This window comes from Lytechinus variegatus, chromosome 9 (genome assembly GCF_018143015.1).
Source record: "Lytechinus variegatus isolate NC3 chromosome 9, Lvar_3.0, whole genome shotgun sequence".
In the NCBI taxonomy this organism is placed as follows: domain Eukaryota; kingdom Metazoa; phylum Echinodermata; class Echinoidea; order Temnopleuroida; family Toxopneustidae; genus Lytechinus; species Lytechinus variegatus.
Genome location: NC_054748.1, coordinates 8,711,842 through 8,738,363, shown reverse-complemented (window position 1 = coordinate 8,738,363; position 26,522 = coordinate 8,711,842). Strand labels below are relative to the sequence as shown.

The following is a 26,522-nucleotide window of genomic DNA, read 5'->3' as shown; positions in this document are numbered from 1 at the left end:
AATCTTGGTTAGTTCGGCAGGCTCAACTAAGTTTAAAACTCGTTTGGCTTGCTGAACAAATTAGTCATACAAATATGCTGTACGATGTGTGGTATGATAAGATACACGAAACTGAAAATAAGAAACAAGTGAAATAATTGTTCATTCATAAACTGTTTAATAACATTGGAAGTCAATGACAAAAATACATAAAATAACAATTCCATGTTAGCGATTGAGAATTAAATTGAGAAAGTTAAATAATTGCTCATTCATAAACTGTTTAATAACATTGCAAGTCAATGACAAAAAAACATAAAATAAAAAATCCATGTTAGCGATTGAGAATTAAATTGAGAAAGTTATTATGGTTTCACAATGAGCAACCTGAAGTGCATTTCTTGTAATTCTTGAAATTGTACCTGTCACCCATATATGAAAATTTCATAATCAACCTGTATTTCAGTGTCAATGTATTTCTTAATTTTTCAAACAAGTTTCAAGTTCAAATTTAAACATCAAAAATGAAGCCAACATTTCTTTAAAAATCTCAAATTTTGATTAACATGACTGACAACATCAAATCCAACAAGCTGAAATGGAACATGTAATTATTTTTGACCTCAAATTTAACCAAAAAAGCAGAATGGAAAGGAAATCATGAAAAAAAAAAACTACTGTTTTGGCTCAAAATATTTTAGAAAAGCTAAAAAAAAAAAAAAAAAAAAAAATTATTATAATCACCCAAAGGGATAGTTCTGGATCAGTTTTGAAAAGTAGAGGATATTAAAACTTTCTCTTGAGATGATTTTCACTAAATTTGACTGATTTTTATGAATTTAAGAATAAAAAACATTTTTCTTTTTAAAGTGACTTCTTTCATAATTTTAACTAAAAATTGACACTCTTGGTCAAATTTGAGATCAGAAATGCATTCCATGACTTGTTTCATTTTCTAAAATGTATAGTTTCCCATACATTAAACAAGGTCAAAGGAGAGTCAGGGTATAGAGTTCAAACATTGGTACCCCCTTAATATGCTACAACAAAATTACACAAAGTTTTCATTCAACTATCACATTTAGCTACCTGAAGTGCATTTTTATAGAAAGTGCTTTAAAAATTTGATAATCAACCTGTAAATCAGTGTTAATATTTTTCTTAATTGTTCAAATTTAAACATCAAAAACGAAGCCAACATTTCTTTAAAAATCTCAAATTTTGATTAACATGACTGATCACATCAAACTGTTTAATAACATTGCAAGTCAATGGCAAAAAATCCCATAAAATAAAAAATCCATGTTAGCGATTGAGAATTAAATTGAGAAAGTTATTATGGTTTCACAATGAGCAACCTGAAGTGCATTTCTTGTAATTCTTGAAATTGTACCTGTCACCCATATATGAAAATTTCATAATCAACCTGTATTTCAGTGTCAATGTATTTCTTAATTTTTCAAACAAGTTTCAAGTTCAAATTTAAACATCAAAAACGAAGCTAACATTTCTTTAAAAATCTCAAATTTTGATTAACATGACTGATCACATCAAATCCAACAAGCTGAAATGGGACATGTAATTATTTTTGACCTCAAATTTAACCAAAAAAGCAGAATAGAAAGGAAATCATGAAAAAAACTACTGTTTTGGCTCAAAATATTTTAGAAAAGCTATAAAAAAAAATAAAAAAAAAATTATAATCATCCAAAGAGATAGTTCTAGGATCAGTTTTGAAAAGTGGAGGATATTAAAACTTTCTCTTGAGATGATTTTCACTAAATTTGACTGATTTTTTTATGAATTTAAGAATAAAAAACACTTTTCTTTTAAAAGTGACTTCTTTCATAATTTTAACTAAAAATTGACACTCTTGGTCAAATTTGAGGTCAGAAATGCATTCCATGACTTGTTTCATTTTCTAAAATGTATAGTTTCCCATGCATTAAACAAGGTCAAATGAGAGTCAGGGTATAGAGTTCAAACATTGGTACCCCTTAATATTGCTACAACAAAATTACACAAAGTTTTCATTCAACTATCACATTTAGCAACCTGAAGTGCATTTCTATAGAAAGTGCTTTGAAAATTTGATAATCAACCTGTAAATCAGTGTCAATATATTTCTTAATTGTTCAAATTCAAACATCAAAAATGAAGCCAACATTTTTTTCCAAAATCTCAAATTTTGCTAAACAAGACGGATCACATCAAATCCAACAAGTTGAAATGGGACATGTAGTTATTTTTTACCTCAAATTTGACTAAAACAGCAGAATTGAAAGGGAATTATAAAAATATTACTGCTTTGGCTCAAAATATTTCAAGAAAACTTTTTAAAAAATATTTTTAAAAATTGATTATAATCACCAGATTTGGTCAAAATTACCTGAAGAGATCAATTTGAAAGTTTTACGTAAAATGATATTCTTGAAACTTTTCCTCAAAAAGAGCCAAAAATAAAAGGTGATACTTTTGGCACTTTTTGGTTAATGCCAAAACTACATTTTAATATACAAAATTGAAAGTGGTATACAAATTTGAAAGTGGTAGATATTAGAACTTTCTCTTGAGATGATTTTCACTAAATTTGACTGATTTTTATAAATTTAAGAATAAAAAAGATTTTTTTTTAAAGTGACTTCTTTCATAATTTTCACTAAAAATTGGCATTCTTGGTCAAATTTGAGGTCAGATATGTATTCCATAACTTGTTTCCTTTTCTAAAATGTACAGTTTCCCATGCATTACACAATAAGGTTAAATGAGAGTCAGGGTACTTTGTAATACTGCAGAGTTCAAACATTTAACACTTAATACTGCTACAACAAAATTAGAGAGTTTTACTTTTCATTCAACAATCTACTTTCAACTCCACTTGGATTAAAGAAGCCTCAAACCAGATCCATCCAGTTAACAAAATTCCAATTCAATTTCACTCACTATAGTCTTAACATGCAGCATGACAAGACAGTGAGTATGCTCGAGTTACAAGACAGTTATTCAAGAAGATTTACTAACTTTGACACCACTTTTGCAAATGTTGGATGGACTGATTGTCTTCAAGGTCTAGGATGACTCTTTCAACGAAGAGAGCCATCTTGGCCAAACATCAGGGATTGTGCATGTTGAAGGTATAAGTAGCTGCCTTGTAGCAGCTGAAGGAGCAGATGATGTCTTCACTTATTGGGAGTAAAGAAGTATCAAACCTGATCCATCCAGTTAACAAAATTCAAATTCAATTTCACTCACTATAGTCCTAATATGCAGCAACAAGACATTGAGTGATGCTTGAGTTACAAGACAGTTATTCAAGAAGATTTACTAACTTTGAGACCACATTTTGAAAAGGTTGGATGTACTGATTGTCTTCAAGGTCTAGGATGACTCTTTCAACGAAGAGAGCCATCTTGGCCAAACATCAGGGATTGTGCATGTTGAAGGTATAAGTAGCTGCCTTGTAGCAGCTGAAGGAGCAGATGATGTCTTCACTTATTGGGAGTAAAGAAGTATCAAACCTGATCCATCCAGTTAACAAAATTCAAATTCAAATTCAATTTCACTCACTATAGTCCTAATATGCAGCGACAAGACATTGAGTGATGCTTGAGTTATAAGACAGTTATTCAAGAAGATTTACTAACTTTGAGACCACATTTTGCAAAGGTTGGATGGACTGATTGTCTTCAAGGTCTAGGATGACTCTTTCAACGAAGAGAGCCGTCTTGGCCAAACATCGGGGGTTGTGCATGTTGAAGGTATAAATAGCTGCCATGTAGCAGCTGAAGGAGCTGATGATGTCTTCACTTGTTGCAACAACCACTCCATCCACAGCTATCTGGAACTCTGCTGCTTCTGTCAGCTGGCCACTGTACTTGATGACAGGGGAAGGCATTTCATCCTGCAAAGAAATGTTAATGAGATTTGAATTTGATTTGGAGGAAAAAGATATTTGATTCAGAGGAAGAAGGTATTGGTTATCTACCAACCAATAGAAAAAAGGCGATAGCATTGTTTGAAGTGGAACAAGGAGTTTGTATTTATTGAACATGTAAAAGCAGCATCCACGCAGTGGTCCTGACGTGAGCGTATTCTCAAAGATAAATACCCACTGAGCCGACCAATCACAGGCAAATTCACAGTTGTCAAGCTTTGTTTTCAAGGTCAAGTCCCCCACGGCTGACGCCCATGAATTTCAGTACGCATTCAAAAAATACATCCAGCTATATTTTGTTCCATGCAAAAATAATGATTAATCTGTTTTCTATTTCATCTCACAATACAAGACCAGACCAGGTAAAGATACAAATATTATTTTATTACTGTACAAAAAATACATCATGTTGGCTAGTGTCATTTGCTATTGGCTTTGTGGACCGAGCACTGACCTATGGTCATGCACTTGTGTACCTCAATCCAAAGATCAAGTTGTAAACTTTCATGAAAATCCCTTTAATTACATGAATTTAGTAATACTTAGCCAATCTTAAGTCTGGAGTTAATGACCCCATATACAATAAGAAAACAAATTCAACAGTCTTAGTGCAAAAAAACAGGAAAAACTTTAAAAGATACTGTGATGATATTTACATTATACAACAAAAAGCAGAGCTACATGTAAGCCAGCTTGATGTTGTACTTAATAGGATTAGGAGATGTCTGAGGGGGTGTATCCCTACAGCCTACAGGTTTACTTACAGACTCTTCGTTCTCCTTAGACTCCTTGAAGATGTTGCCAATCTTCTCCCTGAACATGGTTGGTATCATGATTATGGCCGCTCTTGTTACAGCATCTGCAAAAGAAGGGAAACTTCATGTTTATGGCAAAGCACTCCAATTTATCCATTACATGCAATAAAGTGGAAGGGGAAAAGTCGAGCTAGTATACATTTTCCCATTTTCCACTTCATATCCATTGTACAAAGAAACTTTGAATATCATAGTTGAATTTTATCAATTTATAAACATGACAATGTCAAAAAATTGAACAGATATTTACAAGAGCATTTACAAAATATGTGAAATTCACACTGGTTGGCGTGCATGACAAAAATTATCAATCATCTGTAAAGTCGGGTGCTACATCACATGGCGTCGTAGGCTGAATCAAACAAAAACAATGCAGGATGTAGATCAATTTAAACTATACAACAGATAGCCACATCACATTAGGCCGTATGTCAAATTTGTACAGCACCCGACTTTACAGATGATTGATAATGCAATAAAGAAAGATAAAGAGAACGTCTGGAAGTGGCTCTACAAGTAGCAAATGTGTAACAATGGAGGCTGACAAAAGAATGCAACGACTGATGGTGTCAACACAACTTCTACAGGTACACATCATTAAGAACCTATAGCGAAAATACTCTAATGAATGAGTTACATTATAATTCACATACCTTGATATTCCTTGTCATCCCTAGTGATAGGAATCCTCTCAGCTAGTATCTTGAAACACTGTGGTGTGGATTTTGCTTTCAATCGTTTCCCGTACTTAACAATGGCCATCCCGAATTTTTTGAACCCAAGGGTCATTTTGCCCTTGAACCCCTTATCCTCCGAGCTGCCAATCAGCCGGTCCATTTCAGCCATCAGCTAAGAAAAACATACAAGAAAACAATCAATAAAAAAAAGGAAACTTTACTCATTTATGGATGTTTAATTTTCTGTGGAATATCTAATGTTATCGCCTGTGTTGTGCAAGATCATAAATCGGCACACTACAGGGTCTAACAGCAATATCTTTATCCCATCCTTAAAGAGCATATTTTTGAGAAGTTACTGTAGAAGACTCCAGAATAAAACTCAATTTGTTTCTTTTAAAATTTTTAATGCAGAAATGAAACAAAATAATGGAACAATCCATTTTTGGGTCATTATGTAAAATTGTCAATGCTAATTTTGGCCCTTGGTATTTTGATTGAGATATTCTGCACCCAAAAGAAATCACCCCTCACTTCAAACAATTGCCTCAAAAAAGAAAATGTTATGCAGCTACTATTGTCTTCTTAAATGCACTTTCAAATTTCTAGCATTAACTGGTGCCCACCTGCGATTCTTGGAATAGCCATGGATAAGTATCCTTTATGTCTTGAATTGTTGCATTCTCTTTTACAATAGTGTTTCTCCGAGCACTTAATGTCATATCCATGCCTGTTGCAACTCTTTTGATGTCAGGATACTTCTTTTTGAACTCATCCTGCATTATCTTGATGTGCTTTTTGATGCTGTCATCATCTTCCGTGTCCGGCATTGACGGTAGGTAATTTTGTACGCCCCATACTGCTGGTGCAGCTGATGATGCAGTTGCTTTGCATACCGGCTTGGTTGATTGTCTCTTCTTCCGCCATGCAAAGTTTACAGTTGTCAGCTCGTCTTTCCTTAGGACATCTCTTTTGTTTTGGAAGTAATACGTGAGCTTCTTCCTGTACATCACCTGCAATGACAAAAAGGCAAACAGAAATCGCCCTGGTTTAGAGAATGGAACACTATTTGGTTGAACTATTGGATATAATGTTGTACCCATCCATTATGATGTAATGTAAGGGACGCACCATTAGGTCTTCAGGGGGTTAGGTCGTTAGGAAGTCGGGTTCGGGGCAAATTTTTTTTTGTTAAAATGACCTCTCCTACAAAATTACAAAAATGCACTTACGACACTCTTGCACTTAACTGACGATATATTTCCTCATACAATTACACCTAAAATGCATTTTATAGGGATTGCCATTTGAACTTTGCATAAGTTTATGAAGAACACTAGAAGAGTATTCTAGGTTAAAAACATAGCTTTATTTACAAATCAGACGAGCAATATATAGCTCTTCTCAGATCTTTTCAGAAGAGTTTTAAGAAGAGCAATTTCTCTTCTTCTTAAATGGCAATCCCTGATTGTACTGTTTGAAATTTAAAAAGAAACAACTCTGAACAGCAGTTATTAATGACAATAAGAACTTTGCTGGTCATCTATTCTTTGGCGATTGTGTGAATTCCTCAGTTATTGTTTTTGAACCTTTGTAGTTTTTCTAGAGAGCTACACTCCTTCAGAAAAGAGCTCCTTGGTCTGAAAAAAAAATCACAAATTCACACAATGACCCCCAAAAGACGGTGTATGGTTTATATTTTTGTCCAATGCACATGTACTAATGTATTTTGGTATCACTACCAAAAATGAATTAGATATGTACCAAAATAAAAGTTGCTTTATAAACCTACCTTGCGACTTCCACAATTGACATCTTTCAAGTTGCAGTCCAGTCTCGGATATCGCTTGAACAATTGGTCAATAAGTAAGGTATATTCAGCAGGCTTTGGGTACACACTGTAGTGATAAAGGCAAAGAAATTGGAATGAAAGAAGTCTAATATTGCTCTTCATGCATAAAAAGATATGTATGTAACATTGTGTGATATTCCTTCAATGATTTCTGGTGAATTTTAGTGTAAACTGTCTGAGAGGAACGCAATATAACGGTAAACCCAGCGGTCAGTCTCCGAATTTCAATGCCCGTGCGTCCGGCGTGGGACACACAGCGCTTCCGCTGTGCACATGCGGGGATAGGAATTTGCCTTGTATTTACGTGTGCTAGTGGAGCACGTGGTAAATTGACGCAACCCGCGCCTAAAATAGTTTGGCATGCCAATAGTTTTTCTGATATTTTAGATATTTCTGGATCAAATTTGCTCAAATAAAAGATGAATATATTCAAAATTAATAATCTAAGATCATATTATATACTGGATTCCGTTCCACGTGACAAACTAGTTAAATATCCAAGGCGCCCTCTCACCCACTACAAAATTATCTCTTTAATTACCAGTACCACTGTTGCTATGTCAAAAGGTTTATGCTAACCGTGGCTCACACCAGTGATCACAATGCAAAAGCTAGGGCATGTCCAAATTCTGAACAGGTGCATCAGGCCTCTGCCCTATGACATTTAGTAAAATGACCTATTAAAAACCAGTTAACCTGAAACTGGTGGGTAGAATAGCAAGCGTCACATACTAAATATGCATCAACAAATTGTAACGTTTGACCACCCAAAATAACACGTCGCCCAATGGAATGACAGCACTGTTTTTAGTAATAACTTTATACATTAAGAGTCGCATACTGAATTATAACTACACTACTTGAAAACTTGTCGATAGCATACATGTACACCACTACATGTACCTTCACACATGTACTTACTTCTTATGCTGCATCACAGACTTGAATATTATGTCAAATATCGTTGACCTCTCCGAGACCCTCAAGTCATTTCCAAGTGGCAGTGACAGTAGCTTCTTGTGAATTGCTGGAGGTAGATCTGGCAACTTCCAATTTACTATCCAACATGAAACTGGCCTATAATCAAACAATAACATACCAGCTAGATTAGCTATCCATCACTCACTCACTAGGCTATGTACATGTATATGCATTTAATCTATAAACATTTGACTGCAAAAGCTACTACTACCACTCATTTTGGTTCAGCGCTTCTCAGCTACAAGTGTAGAAAGTACACATGTAGAATGGTTCTTCACAAAACTCCACCCTGGGCCCTATGCCCTGAAACAAGCTTTAATGTTACATATGTTATTTGTCTCTTTAAGTCTTTACAGAGCGAGGAAATACATGTAGGACTTCATGACTCCACTGTTTCTGAGGTTGATGTTAATTTTGATGTTGAACACCTAGCTGTAAAATTCTGCGTAAGAAGAAGAGAACAGAAATAGCAGGAAAAATCTAACCGACTTTTTAAAAATGGTGTACAAAAACGCAACATCAACATATGCATGAAGCTGTAATAGGGTTGCAAAGGGTTAGAAACTTTCTGGGAATTTTGGAAACTTTCCATGGAAAGTTTCAGGAATTCAATAGGCTGAGAATTTTAGGAATTTTGGGAATTTTCATTTTTATTATTTTAAATGGAAATTTTCATCAGCACTCAGCAGCTCAGTTGTATATTACTTTTTCAATGTATAAAATAGTTTTATCTCTGGTTTGGCTTACCTCAACCTGGACCTTTCATGAGAATAAATCTGTGCTTCTCCTTGATCCTTTTCCTCCACCTCCATTTCAACATCTCTAGATCTGCCACCAGCATCAGGTTCATCTTCAGTGCTAGTATCTTCAGGTTTCTCAGACACGACTGGTTGTGCAGCAGCAATGGGTTGCACCATGTCTATGTGCACTGGCATGAAGTGCACTATGGATTGAACTTTAATCTTGATACCCCCAGATATAGTTTCATCAGCAGGCTCGTTACCATCGATGTCGATAAAACATTCATAACCAGAGTCCCATTTTTGGAGCAAGATATTTGTCTGATCAATACCGAACAAGTTGCTTGCCTTTTCCATGAGCTCTTCCATGCTTACTCCATTTGGGTTGTCATTTTCTAGCTCAACCTTTTTGCAGCGTTCGTTATAAAGGAACAGGAATTTGTGCCTGAAACATTATAAAAAAAACACAACAAATTGGCTAAGCTCATCTTGCAAGATAATTAAAAGTTCATACACAATACTGCAAATCAACTGTCTAAAGGGTAAATACATGCACCTGCACTGAGGTATAAATAGCCACTTTGAATATGTGAAGTTCATGAAGTACTGTACATGTATGTAGTATGCTGATAAAATTACAAAATTCCAGATGTCCAAGCCTACAAGTACACCAATAAACTAACAATGAATGTTTATGAGTGGAACGGCAAGAATACTTTCATGAGATGAAAGATTGAATGGAACATTTAATTTTTCACCGAATTAAGATATCCTTTCCATTGCACAGATGAAAAACATCCATTATTTGTTTTATACATCGAAGTAGATCCTTGTCATTTGATATATAAAAATTGACAAATGTACTAACAATGGGTGATTTCATGTTGGTGTTGGTGGACTCAAAAATTTAAAACCAGCCGTTCAGCTCAGAGGAGCGATACCGATAATGATATCAATAGCCCAACACCGCCTCACATGAATTCAGTGAAATGTCTCGACGATGGATTCAAAATCTGTATTATGAAAATTGAGCAAACTCAAGAAATTCACTGTAAATTTTCAGGTTATATTACAAATTTTGACTGTAAAATAATGTGTTCCAATCATATGAACATGGTTTCCACTATAAATCTTTAATTTGTGTCATATGAAGAATTCTGCTAGAGGCGTGCACTTTGGAGACTGAGCCACGCTATGCGCATCGCGTTCCTACTTCAGCAGTGCGCCGGAGACTCAGGGAGCCTGCGGCACACCAAACGGTGTTCTGCCGGTGTGTGCATTATTCTGAGTCTGCTCATGGTTTATGTGTTATCGATTAATTACACTTAAAATGTTGAGGCATGGAATGGAACAAAAATACACAATAAAAAATGGAATGGAACAAATGTTTAATAACACGTGACCTATTTTCCTCCAATCAAATGACAAAGATCTACTTAGGTGTTGTAGAAAATCTAATATTTGCCACCTAAGAAAGTTTTGGTGGATGGGGTGAATGAGATTCAAATTTAAGCTAGCTGTATTAAGGCCAAGACTAATTCCTCAGCAATACAGCATTTAACATCAAGACCAAGACCAACCTGCTTCAAAGTGCTCGAATTGGCAGATTCAAATTACTGTTCCTGCAAACATAAAGAGCTCTACAGCTCAATGTGATATTTCAGTGGTATGAAATCTAAATGATCACTATGGTATATACCCAGTGGATGGTGGTCAACAAGATCGGAGGGTTGACATAGAATGTATCCAAAGTTGTTTTCCTCTTCCGCAACAGTATAAGCATGGAAGTGACGGGTGTATTGTACTTTTACATGTCTGCATAACAGATACGGCTCTCCTCCTACTATGTAGCAAGAGTCAATGATGGCAAATTGATCCCTGAGAGTCTGCTTTTCAACCAGTACAGCTGAACCACAGAAATATCTGATGCCATTGAAAGTAACCATTTCTGCTTTGTACACCTTCTCATTATCTCCTACAATTTCACGTAGCTGTTGTCTTTCCTCTCTTGACAATAATATGAGTGGGTACATGATACCACCAGAATGCTCCACTCCTTCCTGTGACAAGAAGTTAGTCTTGGTCCTTCTTGAAGCCTGCATATACTCATGTCTTTCAGCTAAGCTTTTGCATATATTCTTCCTGTTTCTGGTAGAATGATACACCTCCTTAAAATAATTATGCTTACCCTCAAAACGCATTGTCCAACAATGAATCAGCGGACCAAAAGCCAACATTTTCTCAGGGTAGTGAATTAGAAAATGAAATTTTGGCTTCATTGTTGTCTCCTCAGGAACTACATCATAATACTTCGTCAAGAACTCCTCAATAACATCAGCCAGTAAACCTGCCAATTCTGGGGATACCTTGGGACTTGTAGAAATCTCCACAACATCTAACAGCAGTAACACAACCTCCCAAAAGGGGTCATGTTGTGGAACCTTTGTCCCTACCATTAGAGGAAGCAGCCTCAATAAACACCAAGTTTGTAGAGCAGTTTGCTTTACTTTGAACAAATTCAGAGTAGGTGCCATAACTGATGGTTTGTTGGTTTTATCTGGGGCATCATATGGAAATTCTTTTATCTGATTATTCAGGTATTCCAAGGTGAAATAGCCTTCCAAAACAAAGTGTGATATTGCATTTCCTAGTACCTCTGGCACAATGCCCTCAAAGAGATCATGGCCTATGTCAGGGGGAAGACCACTTGTAACATGGAAGTGCTCAAGTTTGTTCAAACAGCTATCACTCTTTACCCCATAGACTGAACATAGTTTCCTATCTCTGTTTACCATGTGTACTTGCTGGGAATGAGAATCTTTGGATCTGTTTTTAAGTTGTTCTGACATCCTAAAATGATCCTTCAAATATGCATTGCGAATGTTGCAAAAGCGACACACTCGATCTACAGTTGCAAAGCTTTCCATAAATCCCCCTATGGAATGGGCACCTAGGTTATCTGCTGCAAGAAATGATAGTGTGCCACGCATGACATGTTCCACACCATCTTTGTGAACAACTATGCCATCTGTTTCTAAAATCTTTAAATCTTCTAATAACGGTTCCAAGATTCTTTCAAAGCCATATTTCTTAACAAGAGAAGACTTGCAAAGTATGGCAAGCTGAATGACATACAGTTTTGATCTGAATTGGGGATGAAGATTCCCCAAAACAAAATAAAACCCTGCAATTTTCAACCCTTTTGCCTTGTTGCTTAACGGATTGCCTGTGGTGAAATCATCGTAGTATAATTGAATCTGCAAGCTCATTGGGTCCTCTGCAAACAATGCACTTTGTCTGAAATTATCTCCATCACAAAAGTCACCTAAAACATTGTCTTGTGCTGCATGTCCTTCATAAACTTCAGAAAACACATCATCATGCTCCAGTAAATTTTCAATAGTTTTCAGTATAGGTACATACTGAAATGTCTCTTTTCCATCTTCTCCTAGAACATATTCGACAGGAGACACATGGTTGAAGTTCTCATTAACATGCTTATTCAAATTACGCTGATCACTGAAGTGTGTAAATGCTTTTTCATATTCAGTTTTCTCAAGAGCTTCAGTCAGACCATTTTGTTGTAATTGATCCAAATCTACTCCATTTTCTCGAAGGCATTCATTGACTTTAGCTGATATATCTTGTCTACATTGTTCCATCAAATCTGCAATTTCATCAGACACAAAGGTACATGTCTTTCCAGTTGCCAAATATTTTTCTCTTAGGTATAGCAGAAAAGAGCTAGCTTCCTTGGATGGGTCAGGCCTAGGGTCTACTTGCGGGTCATCTTGTCCCTGTTCCAGTTCATCTTCTACTGGTTCAACAGCTGGATGATCTATATCTTTCTGAACTTCCTTATGTTTGGATCGAACATGAACACGGTATGATCTAACATTAGTGTATGTCTTATGGCATCCATCGATTCCACAGGTGATGTAGAAATCAGGCCCAATGTGAATATAGCGGTAGTGTTTCAACAATAAAAAGAAGTGTGGACTCGAAAAGTCACAGTCACAGCAGGTAAACAACATGTTCATCAAACAATTTCCAACATAATACAAACACTATAGCCTATTTGCAGACACATGAAAACCCTTCAGACAGTAAACAGTAAAATAAATTCAATTATGTGTGTATATCAATTGCAAGATTCATAGCATTGTACTTAGTCATTGTCTAGGGGGTGCATATTTTTAACGACTTAACAAATGCAATAAGCAAAGGAATGAGCCACATGATGAGCTGAATGATAGTACTGCTGCATGAGAGGAGTTCTGTAAAAATTAAAATACACAGAAATGAAACAATTTAAATATGACTCCACAACAATTTCAAAGGTACATGTATTTCAATTAAAAATGTTACAGTTAAAATGCTTTCCAGTTTACAAGGTCACTATCTGCAAAACTAAATTTTTAAATTTAAAGCCACTGGTTAACATTGTTGTAGATCGATTTAAAAAATTCTAAAACTGAGCTGCCTGACCTGTCTAATTATGTTCAGATAAAAAAAACAACTAGAATGCACAAATAATGACAGTAATTCATTTACATACATGTACTATAAAGATATCTATGAAAATTGTATTTATTATCGCCTACTATAATAATTCTAACACAGTAGTTTATGGAGGTGATATTTCAAGTTTTCACTTTTTGAAGCACTATATGATAACTTTGAAGTATAAAAATTTCACAGCTTAATTTCTGCACCCTATTATATATTCTGAAAGCATTTACGACCATGCAGCTCGGATTTTTTTAAACTGTGCACAATGTTAACCAATGCCTTTAAGATCGGTCAGTTGACTGCTTCTCTTGATACTTTTTTTGCTATGATCACATAAATAAAGCATTTAAAAATGAAGAAGATACTGTCCCACCTCAAAGAGAAAAGAAGTACATGTATGTACATGTAAACCATAATCCCAAAGCCCAATTCATGGATGAAGATTTTTTTTTTCTGATTTTTCCTAGAGAACTGACACCAAATTTTATTTAAAATGTTTGGTTGAAGTCGGGTCAGTCTGTCAGGAAAAAAATCTTATTTTTAGCAATTTTTTCCCATTTGGGGGGCCAAAACTAGGCCAGTTGGTCTGAAATTCTTTTTTTTTTTCTTTCTTTTTTTGGGGGTCAAGAATGTGTACTTGTGGTGGGAGCAAGTCCAGGTTATTCGACTTTCGCTTGGGTTCAAAATTAGCCTGTTTGGTACATGAAAATAAACATCTAAGTTTGCACTCAATCCTGTCACAGTCATTTAAAAATCAATGTAAATTAGTCACAGTGTAGGGCATTTTAGCCCTATTTCCTCAATTTAGACCATTTTTTAGTCCAAGGTACCTGCTCGAAAATATTGAGAGTCCCAGCAGGACCGACTCCTGTGATAAAACATAGCCAATAAGGTAATATGACCTTGGCCATTACAAGTTTTGGTAAAATTTTGGTTACCATGGCAACGCTTCGTCGGAGAAACACAAAAAAACACATCTTGCACATCTACGCCTCAATATCATCCCATACACCAAGTTTCATTTCAATTGCAAAAACTGTAGGAGTTCATGACAAGATTTTCGCAAAAATATGTGGTTACCATGGAAACGCTTGGTCGGGTACAAATATAAGGGTGTCTCGCACAACTAGTCTAGATCTATATAGAGTAGACCACCCATGATTCGTACAGTTAAACTAATTTTGAAATTAAACCACCAAAATATAAAAATATGTCACAAATAACATAAAATTATTTCAAAAAGTTGAAATTTACAGTAAAAAGTCTGACAATTTCAAATTTGAAAGCCCCTGAAGGCTTAAAAACTTTTAAAGAAACATGGTCGTCAATACTTTGATAAAACTTAAAAAATCAGGATTCAGGGGTCATTTTCAAACTTCAGTTGTTAATCTTAAGCCAAGATGTCTATGCAGACACTGAAACAGTTTGATGCCACAAATTTATTGATAGATATCTTTAAAGAGAATCTAAAATTTGCTCATGATTTCAGGTAGTCTTCCATGATTCGTACAGGCTACTCTCCCCTGAACTCTGGGAGGGGGGGGGCTAGGCAGTGAGCAGGGTGCTCAGATTTCTGGGGCTAACACACTGTACGAATCATAGCTTGCCTGTAGTACGAATCATGACAAAACAAAAGAGGATCTCACAAATCCATCATTTTCTTCCTCAAAAATGCTAATATTGGATATTTTTATCTTCAGATATTTTAGATAGAGGTCTAGAGGTCTAGACCTAGATCTAATTGTCTAGACATGCTAGAATCCTGAAAATCTCAGCTGATAAGTCATGATGCATTTATGAAAATATAGCAAAAAGGGCTTAGGCCTAGACTAGATCTAGCTCTAGATCTAGATCTACTATCTAGCCTATAGATCTAGACTCTACGGGTCTAGATCTAGATCTAGTCTAAGTGCACGAATCTTGAGTGGTTTAGATTAGATCTAGGGCCTAGCTAGATCTACTCATCTAGATCTACTCTAGGTAGATCTAGATCTAGTCTAGATCTAGGCCTACGTTACACACCAAATTTGACATTAATTGCTCAAATATTAGGCAAGAATTAACTTTTTTTTTGTTAGTTTTGATATAATTTTGGTTACCATGGCAACGTGAAGTACAATTTTCAGTTTCATATTATTAGACCTAGGCTAATCTAGTCCTAGATCTAGATCTAGACCTAGATCTAGACTAGAATCTAGATAGACCCTTATAAAAATCGCCAATGGTATTTGAATGGTGCTGAATGGTAGTTGAATGGTAATCTGAATGGTAAATGGTACGCGAATGGTATTTAAATGGTGTTTCAATGGTAAGTTCTTAATGGTAATTGGTAGTTTATTTAATGGTAAATGGTATACCATATACCGAATGGTGTTTCAGTGGTATGTGACTAATGATATGATTGGTATGATGAATGGTAAACCATTTACCCAATGGTGTCTCAGTGGTATTCAATGGTGTCTCAGTGGTATGTGCTTGTAATGGTATGATTGGTATGATGAATAGTATACCATACATCCAATGGTGTCTCAGTGGTATACAATGGTGTCTCAGTGGTATTCAATGGTGTCTCAGTAGTATGTGCCTGTAATGGTATGATTGGTATGATCAATGGTATACCATACACCAATGGTGTGTCAGTGGTATACAATGGTGTCTCAGTAGTATATGCCTCTAATGGTATGACTGGTATAATGAATGGTATACCATGCACCAATGGTGTCTCAGTGGTATACAATGGTGTCTCAGTGGTATTCAATGGTGTCTCAGTGGTATGTGCTTGTAATGGTATGATTGGTATGATGAATAGTATACCATACATCCAATGGTGTCTCAGTGGTATACAATGGTATCTCAGTGGTATTCAATAGTGTCTCAGTAGTATATGCCTCTAATGGTATGACTGGTATAATGAATGGTATACCATGCACCAATGGTGTCTTAGTGGTATACAATGGTGTCTCAGTGGTATTCAATGGTGTCTCAGTAGTATGTGTCTCTATAATGGTATGACTGGTATGATGAATTGTATACCATATACCCAATGGTGTCTCAGTGGTGTCAAATGGTGCTGAGTAGTATGTGCCTCTAATGGTATGACTGCATGGTATACCATTATATACCCAATGGTGTCTCAGTGGTATACAATGGTGTCTCAGTGGTATTCAATGGTGTCTCAGTAGTATGTGCCTCTATAATGGTATGATTGGTATCAATATGGTGTCTTAGTAGTATGTGCCTAGTGGTATATAATATAATCATGTTGGATAATTGTAAAGCTATAGTGGCTTAGTGGTGTTTGCCTAATATATGCCATTTGTGTTAATGCTCAATGATATGCCCAAATGCATTACCCATAACATAATTCCGAAGATTTAAAGAAAATATATCAAAGATTAAAAGGTATTTAGAGTTAATTAAATATTTGACCTGTGACTTTTATGCGAGCAGCTTCCCCAAATCAAGTGTAATCGCTCATGATTGTAAACATGGTCTCTTGCATTCGTTTAAATTGTCTTTGTCCTTATTAAGTAAAAGGTCTATATGTGTTTAAATATTATTGATCCAGTGGTTATGATACAATATTATAAATTTGTTATATTTTACAATTGTACATAAATTTAAATCTGATGCAATGGGTGCATGCAAAAATAAAATCAATCGGTCAATGAAATCTTTTTTGATAAAAAGGGTTTTAATTTTTAATTAATAAGTTTTATTCTATTTTTATAATCATTTTGCTTGTTTATGGCCGCTTTTTATAAAAAGAACTATATATTTAGTGTTCCAAGAAGATATTTGCAATCAATCCCAAAATTCGATCAGATGCAAATTTACAGGTGATGATACATTAAGTTTATCTAGAACATATCAATTTGGATTTTTTTATGGATCAGTTGCAAGTTTGCAATGAAAAGTATGACTCTCATGATTTTGGAGTCTGAAATGGATTTGCGTTCGATTGCTTCGATTGCAAGTTTCTTGCAATGCCCCATATTTTGCTCAAAATGAATTCACTGTTGGTTGTCTTAGTCCCCAACCTCTATCAAATTCCCATCCGCAAACCCTGATTTGGTCTGTCTGCAACGTCAAAAGCCCCATCTGACCCATTTGTACGCTATTATAGCTGCTTCCAATCATGAATTATTTCACCCTTTTTTTACAAATGATATTTCCAAAATTCTAATTCTATTTTAGGCTCTAAATATTCTTTCCCACTTGTGGACGGCGTTTATAAAGAGGAGAGCTATTCTATAGGCCGGCATTACTTGATTGAAATGATTTATCCACATGGTCTTGCTCCCTCACCCCTATCAAAATTCCCTGCCGCCATACAGGGTATAGTACAATGTAACAGAAAAGAAATCTACTGAATGAAATCTCAATTTCAATCATTACAAAAGCAAATTAAAAGGGAAGAGGAGTGAGTAAAAAATATATATATAAAGGGGAAAAAACAAGAAAAGAAAAGGGCAAAGAAGAAAAGAAAGATTAACAGAAAAGAAAAAAGACAACGAAAATAAAAAAGAAAATAACAGAGAGAACAGGAAAAAAAGTGAAGGGATCGAAAACTTTTTTCATAGATTCCAAGATCCAAGGAAAACAGTGGCATGCACTCACGCCATCATGGTTTCCAACCCAGAACCAATCGAGAGGAAAAAGAAGACACCCCTGATTTGGTTTTAATTCACCCCCCCCCCCCATATCGGGATGTGTATTTATCTTGGCGAAGAAGTCCCCTCCCCCATATTTTGTCATAATTTATCCCCCCCATATGCTTTGGCGAGAGGGGCCGCTTGCAATTGGCTGCTTGCCAGGTAGCTCTATTATACGTGTTGTTCTCGCACTACGCACGCGCGAACGGCTAACCGCCAAGTGCAATATTTGAAAAAGAAAACTCGATCTACCGGTACTACCGTTTTGCTGTTGATAAGTCCGTCGATAATTCATCAAAAACTAAAGGAACACGGGTCAGATTCGGACAGCGACTTCAAAGTCATTTGTAGGAGGCTATAACAGTAAGTTCTATAACAATTTTCTTTGATTTATTTCTCAAATTGTCTCAAAATGTTAGATGTCGTTGTACTGCCACGACATGCACGACCACTGCACTGCCACCGTCACTGCCCCGTTGGCGCTGGCCGCTGCTCTACGGGCCGGGACGTGGCTTTGACGATAGGGAGTGCTTATGGTTTATGCTTTGTATTGGCAGAGTTAAGATCGGCGAGCATCGAATAGTAATTCGCTCATATTGCCTGATGTTTATTGTCAATTTTTTACAAAAACTCTGAATACATTGAATTCGCGAATGATTTGTTAATGCTAATGTCAAGACTGTCAAAGTTTTAATTGTGAATAAATAGACCGTTACTGCACACGTTAAGATACTGAAATTGAAAACTTGCCGATAAATATTGCTTTGAAATTAGGCCTATAATTTGTTGTTGTTGTTGTTGATAGATGTTGGTAAATGAGATAAAATGGAGGTGAAACATGGTAAGGGTCCTATATATAAAGCTTAAAAAATGATAAAGGCTACGCAGGTCTATAACTTTGCTACACTGTACACACCACTCATTGCACATACTATTTCAATGGTAAAATGTGCACTTTGTGTGTGGAACTGTGACTGGACGGAGTGACAAACGATTCCTATTCAATTTTTCTACAGAGGCTGCAATAAATATGCAGAGAAAACTGGCGCTAATGCAGTTTTGCACCGGCCGATTACCAGCATACCTCATCACCAAAACTTGTTCCCAAATGTCATGACAGGTCTCTCAGTCACATTTCGATGTTAATATACCCACCGTTTTTCAAAATATTGGGAATGGCTGTATTTAGTCTTCGATCTCGACGTCGTTGATCTAATCCGTAGACATCACTTCGCGGATCTCTCGGATTCGCCGTAATATTTATATGGACTGAAGTTAGCAACCAAATCATGCTAACATGTGGCAAACAAACTGCCAGCATGCCGCATGCGAATCTTTTGATCGCATAACTTCGGTCCATATCAACATGACGGCGAATCCAAGCGATCCGCAATATTTTGAGAAGTGGTGGGCATATTGTGTATTGATCTAAAAATGTGTGTAGACAACTCTGGTGGGGAGTTTTGCTTGAAGTTGCATGCACAACGAACAATTTTCCATAGACTGTGTACAACGGATAGATCGTCTCCGCACAGCGATTCGAAGACCGCTGATTGGTCAATAGCGCAGATCACGTCATGACCACGTGGTCCCAAAAATAATTCCTTTAGACTGCGTGCGGAAGTATCGATAACGATATCCGGTCATGTTGTGTACACGGTAAATGGTTTTGGTTTGTGATCAGATCGCTCCGGTATCGATCGAAAATTATCGAAACTGCAATTTCATGCATATTCACGCGACGCTCCGAAACCCGGAAGCCAATTGACTTTATGCAACGTTGCGATAGACTCTACAAATTCCAAGGAACACGATGACATATAGACGCTAATTCGTAAGATTTTGACGGAAAAGCAAGAAGTATTCAAAATTCGCTTACCTGTGCGGTATCGGTGAGAAAATAGATCCTCCGAGAATACCTTTCATAATTCATATAAAATATAGGAAAATTGAAATTCTAGGTCGATTTTGGTACGAGGTGATAGGGAATTGCACACTTGTTTTGGTGGAATTCTGTGTGGGGAAACAAAAGGCTTGCACTGCGCATGCTTACTATATTTTCATTCATAAATTGGTTCTCGGCAGTGGCTGGATGACGTCATGTAATAAGCAAAAATGTACACGACCGCTACGTTCACGCTCCGCTATCCGTTGTACACAATTGTTCACTGTGAGTTGGCTGGTGTGAAACTGCATTAGTGCCGGAGGGTATTCTTAGATCCTTTCATGGGGCTAGGCATATCAATTTTTAAAGTAAATTTTATCCTCTTTTAAAGTTAAGTTTGTCCTGTGATCACATTTTATCTGTTTTTATTTATTTACTGATCAAAACTTGCCTAAAAAACGTCTGGAGTTCATGCACTGGCATATGATTGTCCATGAACGGATCCATGATTTCTCAAAGGGGGTAGTTGGGCACATTTTCCCAAGGAAACTTTAAATAACAAGCAAACCAAAAAGGAGATCCTCTTGTATGAGACAATATTTTTAATATAAATATTTGCTGTAACTTTCGAAGGGGGGGGGGAGAACACTTGTGTAAGAAAGCCACATTTTTATCAAACACATCAACTATTGCTCTCAAGGTGGGGGCACAGGTCAAATGTGCCCACTTGGATCTGCTTCTGCGATTGTCAATACCAGAAAAATGGAATTTATGTCATCGATTACCCTCTTGAAAATTGCTGCTCTAGAAATTTGATTTCAGATGACATAGCTATTACTAGTATAAAGCATGCACAGTTATAATACAGCCTTGTCTGAACTACGCTGAAATACTATCACATTTCCTTATTTTTATCCTAAATTCTGGGCTGGTAATCAGAGATCCATGAAAAATATCTTTAACATTAAAGTTCTAAGATCATTATTTTTCTATTACTATATTAGTATTCTATTTTTGTTTGTATCTGCACATACATGCAGATTTTACAACACTTAAATTGATTTTATTTCATTTTCAAAGTTTGGACGACGGATACACTGGATGATAAGGTAGATGATCCAGCCTTATCTTGGAATGACACGACGGGTGTTGAACACAGAAAACGTACCGTGTACAAGAAACAATTGGAGTTTATGAAAGGTAGGTGTGTAAGAATTTTCTTCAGTAGAAAAAAATGCAAAGCTTCATGAGATAAAACAGATTGTATTCCTGCAGTGGCATAGCTGAAAAAAAACCTTGTCAGGAATGGTAAAAAATCCTTAGAAAGGACAAATGTCATCCCTATTTAGAGGAGCACACGTTTTTCACCCCCCCCCCCAGAAAAAAAACAGTATGTTGGCTGAGGGGGGAAGGGTGGACACTTTTTCCCCAGGTATTCATTTGTTGTGGTATTTGTCATCATTGGGGCAACCTCCCATTATATAATAGGTTATTGTCTACCCATCTATGGTTAAACATAAATTTATTTATCATATTTTGCAAAATGTTTTGTTGATATTTGTTAATTGGTATCATTCAATTGAATGGTAGAGTATACTGCAAATTTCTCAATATATAAAAAAATATATGAACTTCTAAAGAAAGCTTACACACATGACAAGCATTCATATTTTGAACCCTTAGCTAATATACTGTCCTTTGCATTGTTTTCATCCAATATTTCTTATTACAGCTTCAAGGAATTAATCCTGCCGGGTATCCATTCACTTCATCTGGGTCTAGTGATGCACAGTGTGGATGAAATTCGGGCTGAAGGAAAACACACCATGGCTAGGACTCAAATTCACGACCCTCTGTTTGAAAGGTGAGAGTCAGAACCACTAGACCACGACGTTCCCAGCTGATGTCATATCCCCACTTGTTCTTTTGTATTTTATTACAAGAAGTCGCGCTAATTTACATTTTGTCCTCCGAGAACTATAAAAAATGGAGTGAAAATTTATTTCAAAGACATGTCCACCCTAACAAAAAAGTTGATTTGATTAAAAAGAGAAAAATCAAACATAAAAATCGCATGAAAAATAAGAAAGGTATGACATTTTTAAGTTTTGCTCAATTTCACTTAATAGTTACATGCACATCCAGGTCGGTATGCAAATGAGGGAACTGATGACATCACTCATTCACTTTTCTTTGTTTTTTAAATATGAAATATTATAATTTTCTCCTCATTGTCCTATGAAATAAAGTTTTATTTTTATTTTTTATTGTCAAATCTGTAAAAAATTGAAATATTGTACAATTCAAACAATGAAAACCAAAACAAAAAGTGAGGGTCTTATTTTGCATCCGATTTAGATGAAATATTTTGCATGATGCTTGCCTGATTTTCTCTGTTGATTCAAAACAATCTTTTCTGTGGTGGACTAGACCTTTAATGTGAAGATATGCATTGCTGGAAATAATGATATGATACTTGGGACATATCATACACACATGTATGAAAATATGAAATAATTATTTCATTTTATAGAATAAGCCTAACAAATATTCCTGACGATCGTGTGTACATTGGGTTAATTTTTTTACCAAAATGTTGTTAAATTTCAAATTCAATAACTTTGTTATTATCAGATTTTAATGAAATTTTCAGCATGATCCTTTTCTGATTCATTCTCTCCCTACCAAAATCTCCCCTTTTCTCATGCTTTCTTTCTATGGTCCCCTTCATTCTCCTTATAACTATGTTATATGTAAAGTGTAACCGGTCGTCCAACCAATTTGATTGAAGGGCTAGAGGTACTCGAGACTGAAAGCTATGTGATATAATTCAAAGTGTACATCAGACAAACAAAAAACACTGAAAATCTCATCCAAATTTGTTTAGGATTAACAAAGTTTTGACGAATTAAAGTTGTTATTTTTTGCTAAAACTGTTCTCTGCAAGTCCTCATGAATATACAAGATCACAATTTATATATTTTTTGTATTATATAAATTAAAATTTTGTCCAAGCTCGGTTGTAAAAAATTACGATTGACTACTGATTTACTGTGTAAGACAATATAACACAACAAAAATAGACAGAAAAGAAATAAGTGGGTATCTTGTATATATTATTTTCTATATATTTTGCAAAAAAGGTCTCTATTTTTCTTCTGGTTTTTAGTGTTCCAAATTGAATAATTTTCTTTCCTTATTTTCATTATATTTTTTTCTATGTGTGATATATTATTTATTTCTTAATGTATCATTATTGTATTTATGATAAACTTTTGGCGTGTTTCTACAGTAAATCATTAAAAACAGTTTATCTTTTCCGGACTTGAATAACCTTATCGTTCTTAAACCAACCTGTTTCTACAGACTGAATAATCTGATTAACTTGCATTTCGCGTCGCAAATATGGTGGAAATCAGAAAATTCAACCTATAACCTCACATTGCATTTTGGTATGTCAAAAATTGCATCTCGTTAGGAAAATTTTCAAAATTCATGGTAGATCTCACTCATTGTAGCAGGTACACGTTTCGCGATCAGCTGGCGAGATAAAAAACGGCCAGAATATATGTTTACTGTGAGATCGCACTTCTTGGTTCAAGCACTTAAGCCAGACACGTATGCTATTTTGCCCCGTGTTTTTACAGAAAAGTTAAACGGATTAACATGGCAATAACCACCTCTCAGAGAGATGGTTATGAGAAACCGTATTTTGCGCGATGCAATTTATCAATAAACCGCATCTCGTCTGTTTCTACAGGAAAGTTATCAGGGATTCTGGATACTTAGGCGGGTAATACCTTTTAACAATTCTATGTAGAAACATGCCATTGATATATCTTTTTAGGTGAAAAGAAAAAAAGAGACCAATTTGGGAGTACTGTTTTCCCCCCTTTTGGGGATATTTCATTTCTTCTAGGTGTGGTACCCTTTATTCATTTGGCCATGTGAAGGCTATCACACATTTTGAGTTTAATCTTCGAAATTTGGTGTTCATTAGTTTGTTGTCCAAACTCTGTCTTACATGTAAATTTGTTTATAGGAAGATTAACATAATATTTATGTGGAGTGCAATCATTGATCTCTTGTGGAGTCGCACAGTCACGTGTATTCATAATATGGTGCTTTTATGCCATACCTGTCAATACTCTTTTGTACTTGAACTTATTAGTAAAAAAATGTTTATTAATGTCGTTGAAAGCAATTACACACAACAGATTTAACATCAAGTTTATTGTATTACAAGTATCAGGTTTGTATGCAGAACAGTGGTTTTGCCAAGTACTCAATCCATGTAAAAAGCAATATGAGAGAACAGGTTTATTCTTGGAAATGTTAGCCTTCATTTGTTGTGTTTTTCAATCAAACTCTGTCTTGATGCATGTTTATTTTTAGATAACAAGATTGACAGAGTATAGATATCAACGAGTAGCTAAGTCATATATATTAATAACTTATGTGCTTTAATTATAAAGTATATACTTGTGAATACTCTGTGCCATTTATGCTGTACTTAAACTTCTTATAGTAAAAACATTTTATTGACGTTCTTGAAATAAGTAACTGTTTTCATTTTTTTTCTTGTGTATACTTATTCCATTATTAAGCCTACCACTAACCCCAGAGATATGCTGTTCACCAATGGTTTACCATTCACTGTACTTTATTGGCCTACTATACATTGCACATCGTTGTTCTACTGTCTACCATTCAGTGTAAACCATTGGTCTACCATTGAACTTGTGGTCTATAGTGTATGACCAATGGTGTTATTTGAATGGTTGACTAATAGTATAGTGTGTATGATAGTGTTGTATGGTAAATGGTAGGTCAATGGTGTACGGTGTATGGTAAGCCAATGGTGTATGGTAAGCCTATGGTGTACGGTGAATAGTAGTTCAATGGTGTATGGTAGGCCAATGGTGTACTGTAAATGGTAGGTCAATGGTATACGGTGTATGGTAGAATGGTGTAAAGTGAATGGTCAATCAATGGTGAATGGTGTGTGGTGTACGACGAATGGTAGTTGAATGGTGTATGGTGAGCGGTGAATGGTACGTGAATGGTGTACGACGAATGGTAGTTGAATGGTGTATGGTGTACGATGAATGGTACGTGGATGGTGAATTGTACACGAATGGTGAATGGTACACGAATGGTGAATGGTACACGAATGGTGTATGTTGAATGGTAGGCGAATGGTGTATGGTGAATGGTGTAAGGTAATTGGTAGGCCAATGGTGTCCAGTGAATGGTGGCTGAATGGTAAATGGTAGGCCAGTGAATGGTGGCTGAATGGTGAATGGTGGTCAATGGTAAACCTGTCTATAGTGGCCATATGGTAGATCAATGGTGAATGGTGTTTGATCAATGGTATATGAATGGTAAATGGTGCTCATGAATATGGTAATAGTAAGGTCCGAATTATTTAAATTAGTTTGAATGGTATACCATTGAGGCTTGAATGGTATACCATTGGTGTATGGTGGGTGCTGTGCGAATGGTATTCCAATGGTAGGCCTATATCAATGGTGTATGATAAATGGTAGTCAATGGTATACCATTCAATTTTTTTTATAAGGGGACTACGGTGACTAGATCTAGATCTAGATCTAGATCTAGATTCTAGGCCTAGATCTAGATCTAGATCTAGATTCTAGGCCTAGATCTAGATCTAGACTAGATCTATGTCGTGTTGTTGTTTTTTCGCGAGCAAATGTGTTCTTGTTTCTGAGAAAAGTTGGACCAACTGATATACCGTTACATGCCTCAGAGTGACAGACCTTAGTTGTAAAGTTTGCCTAACGTTAGATCCAAGTTAACTCAAGGAGCTCCGCCGTCGCGGCGGCGGTGGAGCTCCTCGAGTTACGTAGATCCAAGTTAGATTCTACCGGCACCAGCGCACGCAACAGAGCACCCGCCAGTCATTCATGACTTTACTTAACGACCACACACTACTGTCGGCTGTCCACAGCATTCAAACACATGAACAGAAGCTCAATACAATCAGTACAATATCTAGTGTTCATTTTGAAAGAAATAACTTGAAATATCACCTGTTTGCCATTGTTTTCAACGTCAAGTTCCCTTACAACCCAGCTGCTCGATATTACAAGTCGTCTGCGCGTTTATGCGCTGATTAAATTTTGCACGCTGAAAAAGTGTTGTCACGTGATCTCAACAGCGGGAATATTTCTAAACATCGTAAAGCTACCACAAAATTTGTAAACCAATTAGTACAACAAATTCGTAAACGCTCTGATAACAGCGTTTACGAGTTATCGATGCTTTACTAATTATTGCATTGTCGTAGAACTTCCAAATTCAATTGGTAAAACCCGCTCTACAACTATATTCATACATGTACGAGTCTGCACATACGCCCGCTTGCATCTAAAACTCGTAAAGCATCGTAAAAACTGATAGCACACGCTAAACCAGTTTACTTTACTAATTTAAATTAGTAGAACACTACGAAAAACAAGCTTTTGT

General features: G+C 35.9%; 1 protein-coding gene and 1 long non-coding RNA gene across 2 annotated transcripts; one reads left to right on the top strand and one right to left on the bottom strand.

Annotated features, from left to right (window-relative positions):
- Positions 1-151: 151 nt before the first annotated feature.
- LOC121421035 lies at positions 152-26,522 on the bottom strand. The gene is made up of 8 exons (XM_041615633.1): positions 26,087-26,522; positions 8,986-9,423; positions 8,179-8,334; positions 7,198-7,303; positions 6,032-6,418; positions 5,382-5,577; positions 4,678-4,772; positions 152-3,880 (listed from the first exon to the last, which is right to left on the bottom strand). The coding sequence occupies exons 1-8, from the start codon at positions 26,095-26,097 to the stop codon at positions 3,602-3,604; spliced, it is 1,668 nt and encodes a 555-aa protein (XP_041471567.1). The 5' UTR covers positions 26,098-26,522; the 3' UTR covers positions 152-3,601.
- LOC121421036 lies at positions 18,469-21,778 on the top strand. Its single transcript, XR_005970925.1, has 3 exons — positions 18,469-18,508; positions 21,111-21,230; positions 21,763-21,778. It is a non-coding gene; the product is annotated as an uncharacterized LOC121421036 (long non-coding RNA).

Coding starts and splice junctions, on each gene's coding strand:
- LOC121421035 (XM_041615633.1), bottom strand. Junction 8,335..8,985: donor CATGAAAGGTCCAGGTTGAG/GTAAGCCAAACC, acceptor GTTTGATTATAG/GCCAGTTTCATGTTGGATAG. Junction 4,773..5,381: donor GGATGACAAGGAATATCAAG/GTATGTGAATTA, acceptor CTTCTTTTGCAG/ATGCTGTAACAAGAGCGGCC.